At 32.0% G+C, this 9,219-nt stretch overlaps 1 protein-coding gene across 1 annotated transcript; it reads left to right on the top strand.

Moving 5' to 3' along the window:
* Positions 1-1,134: 1,134 nt before the first annotated feature.
* On the top strand, positions 1,135-8,790 carry LOC139498333 (AAC-rich mRNA clone AAC4 protein-like). Its single transcript, XM_071286705.1, has 3 exons — positions 1,135-1,418; positions 7,729-7,891; positions 8,538-8,790. The coding sequence occupies exons 1-3, from the start codon at positions 1,164-1,166 to the stop codon at positions 8,741-8,743; spliced, it is 624 nt and encodes a 207-aa protein (XP_071142806.1). The 5' UTR covers positions 1,135-1,163; the 3' UTR covers positions 8,744-8,790.
* The last annotated feature ends 429 nt before the right edge of the window (positions 8,791-9,219 follow it).

The following is a 9,219-nucleotide window of genomic DNA, read 5'->3' as shown; positions in this document are numbered from 1 at the left end:
CACCAAAGACAAAATGACGGAAAATTGGCAAATATAGGTCACCAAACAGCCCTTAACAGGTGCAAGTTCTCATTAATACTATAGATGTTAATATAATTAACCATAATAAATAATATAAAGGACAGTCACAATAGTTTCTAAATGACGGATGCCATATGTGGAGCAGGCCCTGCTTACCCTTCGGGAGTACATGGGGTCACCCCCAGATTTTGGTGGGGTTCGTGTTGCTTAGTCTTTAGTTTTCTATATTGTGTCATGTGTACTATTATTTGTTTGTTTGTCTTTTTCATTTTTAGCCATGGCGTTGTCAGTTTATTTTCGATTTATGGGTTTCACCCTCTGGTATCTTTCGACCCTCTTTTATAAACTGAATGAAAAGTTAACTGACTGGATCTTCTATAATAAAAACAAATTGAAACCAGGTGTGGAGACCTGCATGCATTGTTCTTATTTTCATCAAATGATTTGATAGCTTAACTGAATGAATCAAATATTGACTTGTAAACGATACTAAATTCTCAGTATTACATGATACCAACCCTACATTTATATGAAAAAAACCATTTTGAAATCTCCAATGTTAAGAATTACTGTGAAACTGATGGCGATTTTCGGAATAGAAACGGTTTTTATAGTAATGAAAGTACTTTGATTCAAACATCTTTGAAAATAAATGTTATATTCCTAAACTTATTACAATGATCATATCCTTTTTATTGATACCCATTCAAATTTCTCGACAAAATCTGAGTCAGGCTTGCAATTCAGTTAATTTAATCCTTAAATACTTATTGGCACATGCACAAATACAATAATTGGCAAAGGACATTATTTCAGTATAATAGAACAATGAATACACCGTAATAAAGTATGTTATAGTTAAGAAGATAAAATCTCATTTCTGTATAACAGACATTTATGTATATTTATTCATATTTAGAAATATCCACATTTTGGAATTTCCAGACATCTAAAAATAAATGTGAAAATAGCGAATGACAAGATCAAAATTCTCATTCCTATTGGACAGAAAACAAACATCGATATACGTCATCACGATTCATAAAATTAATTTTAAAACAACATTTAAACAATCCACATATGTACATCGGGAGGTGCAGGATGAAAATAAGACTAAGTTTCATTTCGAACCATCTGATATCATGGATATGGATAACGAAGAAAATTTCAAGGTTTACTTTCATGAAAATATCCATTTAAGAACATTCCTAAGAGACAATATAACAGGCGGACTGATACATTCAGAATTTTTCCCAAATAAGGAATTTGATGAAATGAAGCTTTCAAATTCTGCTCAGAGGATCAAAATCGAGCCAAATGCAGGAGGGAATTCTGTTATATCAGAAGTGTTATCTTTTGAATTTCTGAACCAGGTTTGCCAGGCTGAATTACTGGAGGTAAATAATTTAGAAAATTGTTGAGTTTTAACAATACATAATCATGATGTGTACACACAATATTCAGTTGTTACTCGATATGACTGTTTCTAGTTTCATAAATAATACCCCTGTTTCAGTTTTGAAAATATTACTGAAACAAAGTAAAATAACCAAAATTAACTCCCAGGAAAATTCAGAACGATAAGTTCCTAATCAAAGGCAATGTTCAAAGTCACAATTATATTGTGTATGGCAGTATAATAATAATCTGATACGTTTTCGTGTCTTAGTAAGAATTTGTGCATGTATAATCAACAGTGAATACAATGAATAATAGCAACAGTAGTATACCGCTGTTCAAAATTCATAAATCGATAGAGAAAAAAACAAATCCGGGTTACAAAAAAAAACTGATAGAAACGTACCAAATATAAGAGAACTACGACAAAAAATAGTGGGTTGAACCTGTTTTTGTTGCATACTAAAACCTCCCGCTTCAATGGCAGTGTTAATTATAACATTAAAATGACAACATTACACGACAGGGTTACAACAAATAAACAGATAAATGAGAGAAAATATAGGACAGGGAAACAAACGAATAATACCCATCAAAAGGTAACAGGTTAAAAAAACATTAGTATACGCCAGACGCGCGCTACGTCCACACAAAACTATGATCATATGTAAAAAGTTTGAAAGCTGTACCAACTTAAAAGTTGAAGATCGCCGAAAACCAAAAGTTCCAAAAAGTTGTGAGGCCAGGGTTATCCGCCTTGGACAAAAACATCATTATTATCAAGAATAATACATAGTTTTGCAAACAGTGAATTTTATTAAATAACTATATAATAGATATACTTGATTAACCTAAAGTGGTGACTAGCTATAGAATAAAAACGAATACATTACAAAATCACAGCCCAATGAATTTGATCCCACACAGCTGAAAGTTTAATGAGGTAATCAAAACTTACATCTTAAATGAATAATAGAAAATATTCATTGACATTTTAAAATGATAAGACTCGGTATTTTAAATATGTTTTCAATATAATTACAATCCGGAAGATATATTCTTATACTGCAACTAGTTGTGTTTATTTCCTAAATATAGTAACATAGCCATATTTTGTATAATGTCAATTTCATCATGGAACACATTTTCCACAGTGAGGGGTCCATTAAAAATTTAAGGTAATAACTTTATGCCTAAGCGTTTGCTGATTAACTAGGATTTAAGCTAAATGCCTCATTTCACTTATTGCCGCTAACATTTACAATGTTTATTTTACCTTTTTAACACTTTCGTATTCAAGATGAGTCTTTTGAAGACGAAACGCACGTCTGGCGTAAATATAAAATTTCAATACGAGTATCTATGATGAGTTTATTTAAAATTTGTGTGTATTTGTATGGCTCAATGCTTTATACATGTAACAATGAAGGTTTTTGTACGTAACGACTTTGTGCTACAGTACACATAGAGAGTAGTGATTGTCATACTCCAAACACTCTGTCACACCGAAAAACTCAGGCAACTCTGTCTAAATTTTTGTCTAAATTTTTGTATCACAAGTTTTAGAAATATTAAAGGATTAAAGGACGATACTGAATTGAAAAATAAAAAAAAAGTGGCTTTACATTTTATGAGTTTCGTAGTAATGGTTGAGAATTCATCGGGAGATTTCATAGACACTTCGGCTATTGCATTTGATCTAGGAATGGACATGAATTTGTGGTTTGGTGTTTAGTCGAATTATTCAACTACTCTTTTTGAAATAATCTTCCGTGCGCAGACTCATTTTAATTTTGCGTGGATAGTTAGGGCAATGGACAAATTTTATTTCCTTTTCCTTTTTGTGTGTGTTTATAACTATTAGTAAATATTCTGTTGGTTTTTTCATATTTTCACTGACTAAGTGTATTTTGCTTTTACCAATACGATATAACAAAAACTATAGGCAGTTGCTATTTGTCCGGCTAGCCGGACGAATAGTACCAGGACTATTTGTCCGGCCAATACAATGCGCATGTCACTATAATATTTGTGTGTGCGAGTAATATTATCTTCAGCATCACCAGGGGGTAGCACCTGTTTGAAATCTTTAGTGTTAGGGCCTAATCTTGTTACTGGTAATTGAAATTGTTGTTTTCTTCATACTAGTATATAGTCCAATGTTGATAACGAATAATTAGAATAAAATCATATATATCCCATATTTTTATATAAGAAGAGAGAATAATTTACTTGTAAAACAAACTTGGGTAGTGTTTGACTCGTGCATTTTAAGTTAACGTAAAGGATTTTGTCTAGCTGAAAAAGGTACAAAATTTTTATGTCTGTATAGCTGTCAAAGAGAATTATATAGACCCCTTGACATAACGTTATCCATTCCACTGTTTTTTTATTTTATTTACGTGAGGGGATCGGGTGTCACAGTGTGCTCCTTTTCCCAAATTTCTCTTTTCTTTTCTTGTCTTGCAAGACTCATTTTTGGATTATAACTAAGCTAAATTTCAATCAGTTAGACAATTCTTGCAATTGTATAGGCCTTTTTCAACTACACTTGCTTTGAACATCTTTTCCACCTGTACACAGCTGTAGCGAATCGAATAATTTTGTAAAACTGATTCTCCGATCAATTATATATAATTATCTTTTATTTTCCATTTTCATTGTGATTTCAATTTTTTAGAGTCCCTTTCATAAGATTTATATCATTCTTGGAAGTTCATAATATCGTGTTCCATTGTCAAATTCCGAAAACTGCAAAATTTATCACAAATATTTCAGCCATGATCTAAAAATCAAAATCAGTGATCAGATTACACGCGCCCCCTTGGTGCTACTGAAGATAATGTTGCACGCACTTCCGAACGCACATTATATGACATGCGCATTACAATGGCCGGACAAATAGCCCTGGCACTATTCGTCCGGCTAGCCGGACAAATAGCCACTCCGAAAACTATATTTTATAGATGCTGCCCCTCTATTCTTCTTATTACAAATTCCCGTTGTATAGGAATGTTCAAATCCTACCAAAGATCTCTTTTATCAGCAAATTAAAGATTAATTCAAGTCAAATATTTATATTGAACTTCGCGAGGCAATATCGATATTGATGGTTTATTATTTATAATTATTTTTGTACTTTTTATTAGATTGATCGTTAAATTATTCTTATCCGCGGTAATCATTAAAAAGTTACCACTGTCAAACAATATTTAAACACAAGGGACAAGGAGTCGAATCATTTTTGGCAGAATTGACTGACCATCAAATTGATATACTTATAAAAGCCAAAAAATTAGCAGTGATTTTTATGAAGGTTGGATAAAATTGGTAGTGGATTCATTATACAAGACCTGAAGGATTTGTCTGTTGCAGATATAATAGTCCAGTCAATCTAGCACGAATTGACCCTAACCCGAAAGTAATTGCAACAGAAGATTTTTAAGTTTTAATCTTAAGTATTATACCCCAAATATACAAAAAAGGCTCATAAAATCTAACTTGAGTAAGACTAAAAAATCACCATTTAAAATTCCTATGGAGATTGGCATTGACAAGGGAGATACATCTTGTTCTTTTGTACAACAGTAAATGGTTTGATCTACGTGGGCGTATCGTTATCTGCAAATTTCACAAATACAGAAAGTATAAGATGATAACGGAAACTATATTGAATACCTGTCATAGTTATAACGGAGGGCTTCACACTCGCTATATTGCACCAAAATCTGTTAAAAATATTTAAACATGAATTGTCAGATAATTAACTCGTACAAGATGTATATGAGTCCAATAAATGAAATTGATAAATTTTTTGTCAAAAGTTCTGTCAAGTTTGATTACATATTGGGTACTAATAGATTAGCAAAATTTCAAAAGGGAGAAACTAAAAGGGAATTTTATTTGGGGAAAAGAACACTTGCAACAAGATTGTACCAAGCAGGAGTCAGTGATCAAATGATGCACAAAACAGGTCATAAAAGTGTGCAAGGCTAATCGTACGTACACACGACCTGCTGATTCTATTATTTAAGGTGTGTGTAATTTTTGGAATCAATTTTATAACCAGATAAAATTTTTGTATCCCAAAACATTGACAGATAACCGTGTAATATTTCTTTCACAGGATAACATTGAAAATAAAAAAAAATGCCTTTAATGAATGAAAATCAGATGGAAAATTTTGTGGACTGCCAAGTATTAGTTCTTTTCAACATCCACCCCCCCCCCCCCCCCCCCTGTATCCGCCTTTGATACATTTATACACTTAACTTGTGTTACAAAATGAAGAATGACAAATATCAGTAGTAGCAGTTGATTCAACAAAAACGTAAATAGCTTGAAAGAAGCAATTCATTATTATCTTTAACGTAATTCGATTTTTTATGTCATTTTTCTTGACAACGAAAAGGCTTTTGACCGAGTGTGGCAAGATGGCCTACTTTACAAACTGATTTCAAATTGGAATTCAAGGTACATTGTGGAATTTGATATATATGTCGTATAAAACTGCAACAGCAAATGTGCAGCATAGTAAACTAACAAGTCAAGGGTTTCGAATATAACAAGAAGTAGCTCAAGGCCATGTGTTGATTGTCTAGTTATTTTCCGTATTTATCAATGACTTGATTTGTGAACTCTTATAGACATATTGTTGACTACTAGTAGGCCCGATTAGCATACCAACAATATGCGCTCAAATTGTGGTTAAAATATAATGCATCGAAATGACTCTGCAGCATGTCTTAACCTAGGTAATATTGTATTCGAAAGAAAACGTACATGTTCTTACATATACCTACGCTGGAACACTTATTAATTCAGATGGAAAAAAACTTTCGATAGATCAGATAAATCCAGTAAAAAGTTAAAACAGAAACTTCACTCACTATATACTGTTGGTGTTAATCCACGAGGGATGAGTGCCTTAACAAATTACTTGATATTGAAAAGTGTTTTCCTTACTACTGCACTTTATAGATGTGAAGCTTGGGGTCAGCTACCCTATCGTGAAACTGAAATGTTGGAAATAACTCAAAGATATTTCGTCAGATTTATCCTAATGATGGATAAAAGCAGTCCGACTGACTCTTGTATTAGTAATGTTGGTTTGTGGTCTGTCAAAGAGTATATTGATAAAATAAAACTTTTGTTTTTTTGGGGAGATTGTGTCGTGCAAAATCAACAACAATACATAAACGGATATTTAATTTTCGTATGGGACAAATATTAACCGGTGAGTCCAGTCAAATATCATTGACTTACGATTATATCAAAATTTTGATGAAATATGAATCTGATGTTTTTGTTTAAAACTTTGTGGCCGAAAATTTCTTTCCAGACAAACTACTGAGGAGCAAAATCGTAAAACAGACTTTAGTCATATACGAAGAAAACAAATAAAAACACTCAGTGTTGAACGGCGACCAGAACTTAAGCGGTACTATAAAATACATACATGTTAGACGGAGCATTGTTTGTTTCGACTAGCGGTAACTTATCCATCTCTAAATTCAAAATTTAGAAATCTTGTGAAGTTAGGAGCCATAGCTATTAAAACCGGCAAATGCTCCTTGAGTAACTTATATAATACGGTTATACTTATGCATTATATACTTTGCTGTACATCTCTTTTACAAAATCGGACAGAAATGTTCTACAAAATTGTTGATATTCTTAACGTATAAGATTCCGTTCGTTTCTGTAATCAAGATGATGACGAAATTATAGAGTCGTTACTTGGAAGAATTAATCATAACATGCAAACTATACATGCTGATCTATGGAGCCTCTTGATGTGCCACATAGCAGATTATATGTATTAACTATATCAAGTCTTCAATTATGATCTTTATAGTCACATATTTAACTAATGTTGTTCTTTTATGAAATTGGTGAATTATAGACGCTTTTTTTTCCGACTGTATTTCATATAATTATGTAACTACCTATGGACTTTTGTATTGCTGTTCATATACTTAGATGTTGTTTAGAATATGTAAATATGTTAGTGTTATGTTCTTGATTCTGTTCTTATAAATTGTAAAATCTTCATATATATGGAGGAAATAAAGATAATCAATCAAACATAAACGTAAATAACTGTTCAATGGATTTGACCCTCTGGTATTAGCGTCTAGTATATGTGACCTGGCCAATATAAATACAGAAGATAAATAATGTAGACCTTACCTGTGCATTATTTAGATTGAACCACACCAAGGATTTAGTCTTTGTCATGTGTTTAATTATTTCTATTTTCTTTTAGTCTATGTCATGTGTTTATTATTTCTGTTTCAATTTTTACAGACGGAGATGGAAGTTAGTTATTCTCAAGAAAGCAGTACAAAAGTTGACTTCGTATGTAAAATCTGCGACAAGAAAGTTGGCGTTTCCGTAACTAGGGCAATGAAGTACAGAGGGTCATACACAGAAAACGACGCAAACGACTTACTGACAAAAAAACTAAGGGGTGAGTTAGACCAGATATTTTGTATAAAAATAAAAATATTTAACTGATTTTACAGGAGTTTTTCTGTAAACGTAAGTCTAAGATTTCAGATACGTTTGTACAATCTGTGGTGGTTTCAGGATATGAAAAAAAATATTTTGGCAGAGAAATGTTACTATCGGCTCCAATTTGATCTTTGCCGACCATCATTTTTCCATTTCTTCGAAACCTGTATCCGGTATTGGCACACAAAAAAATCAATAGATCATTATACTAAAAAAAGTAAAGTTTACGATTGATGAATAAAACATTGTGTCTTTGTCATACAAGTACATGCATTTACATCAATCATAATTCAATATTTAAGAATCAAGCATACATAACTCTATGTAGTATAGATCGTGGCATTGGCATTGCTAGACAGATCTTGTATACAAATGATAGTAAAAGATTCAACATTGGGAATTTTTAAGTTTAAAAGATATATAAATACAACATTTCATAACTATAACATCAGATGCCGATTATGGTAAGACCGTAGTGAATTGCGCCAAATGTAAATTTTATATCTGATCTATTAATGCCATTGTTTACTGATTTAAACGGCATTTCATTTAACTTTTTATTTGCGTTTCTTTCAATATTGTTTTTTATTGTTTTATTTCAGGAATAATTCGATCAAGGAAAAACTGTATGGAAAAATGGAGCAAACAGATTTTACACGTTTGGGTACAAAACGCTGAAACTGCTAACATCATTACAGTGGTATACAACAACCTGCCGGCTAATATTCGCTCTGACACTATCGTCTTGGTTACTTTAACATCGTTTTCATCTATTTATAAAGATGAACGGAATAAAAACACACAATGAACTTCCAAGAAGAATATAAGCAACCAATATATCACAAACTAGTTCTCTTTAGCGTGTCAATTATTTGAGTTAATTACTGAAACTCGGAAAGAAAGAATAACTCAGCTCTTACATGAACATAAGATCGCTGACTACAGGTCACCAAAAGATTGTTGCTGAATTTGTGTTTGCTTTTGAATTAATTGAAATAATTGTTTGAAAGTCACATGTTAAGTTCTTACTGTCGTATCTTGAACTTGATTAAAGACATATGAAACGAGTGACTGGTGAAAAATAATGTTTATACTATTCTTGAACCAATGCATATATATATATATATATATCATTAACTTAGTCTTCTGTGCAAGATTGTTTATCGCATAATCATCACTTTTGTTCTCTGTCTGTTTATATGTGAAAATATGGCAGTTCATTAAATGTCGTGTTTAGAAGCCATAGCTTACCGATAGTCACCTTATAGTAAACAATCAACAAAG

Source organism: Mytilus edulis, chromosome 12 (assembly GCF_963676685.1).
Source record: "Mytilus edulis chromosome 12, xbMytEdul2.2, whole genome shotgun sequence".
Taxonomy (NCBI): Eukaryota; Metazoa; Mollusca; class Bivalvia; order Mytilida; family Mytilidae; genus Mytilus; species Mytilus edulis.
The sequence above is the reverse complement of the archived record's forward strand: the minus strand, read 5'-3'. Positions and strand labels throughout refer to the sequence as shown.

What these genes read in the sequence shown, in the direction of transcription:
- LOC139498333 (XM_071286705.1), top strand. Translation starts at nt 1,164, where the DNA reads ATGGATATGGATAACGAAGAAAATTTCAAGGTTTACTTTCATGAAAAT. An exon ending in GCCAGGCTGAATTACTGGAG is followed by an intron (nt 1,419 to 7,728) that starts GTAAATAATTTA and finishes CAATTTTTACAG; the next exon opens with ACGGAGATGGAAGTTAGTTA. An exon ending in ACTGACAAAAAAACTAAGGG is followed by an intron (nt 7,892 to 8,537) that starts GTGAGTTAGACC and finishes GTTTTATTTCAG; the next exon opens with GAATAATTCGATCAAGGAAA.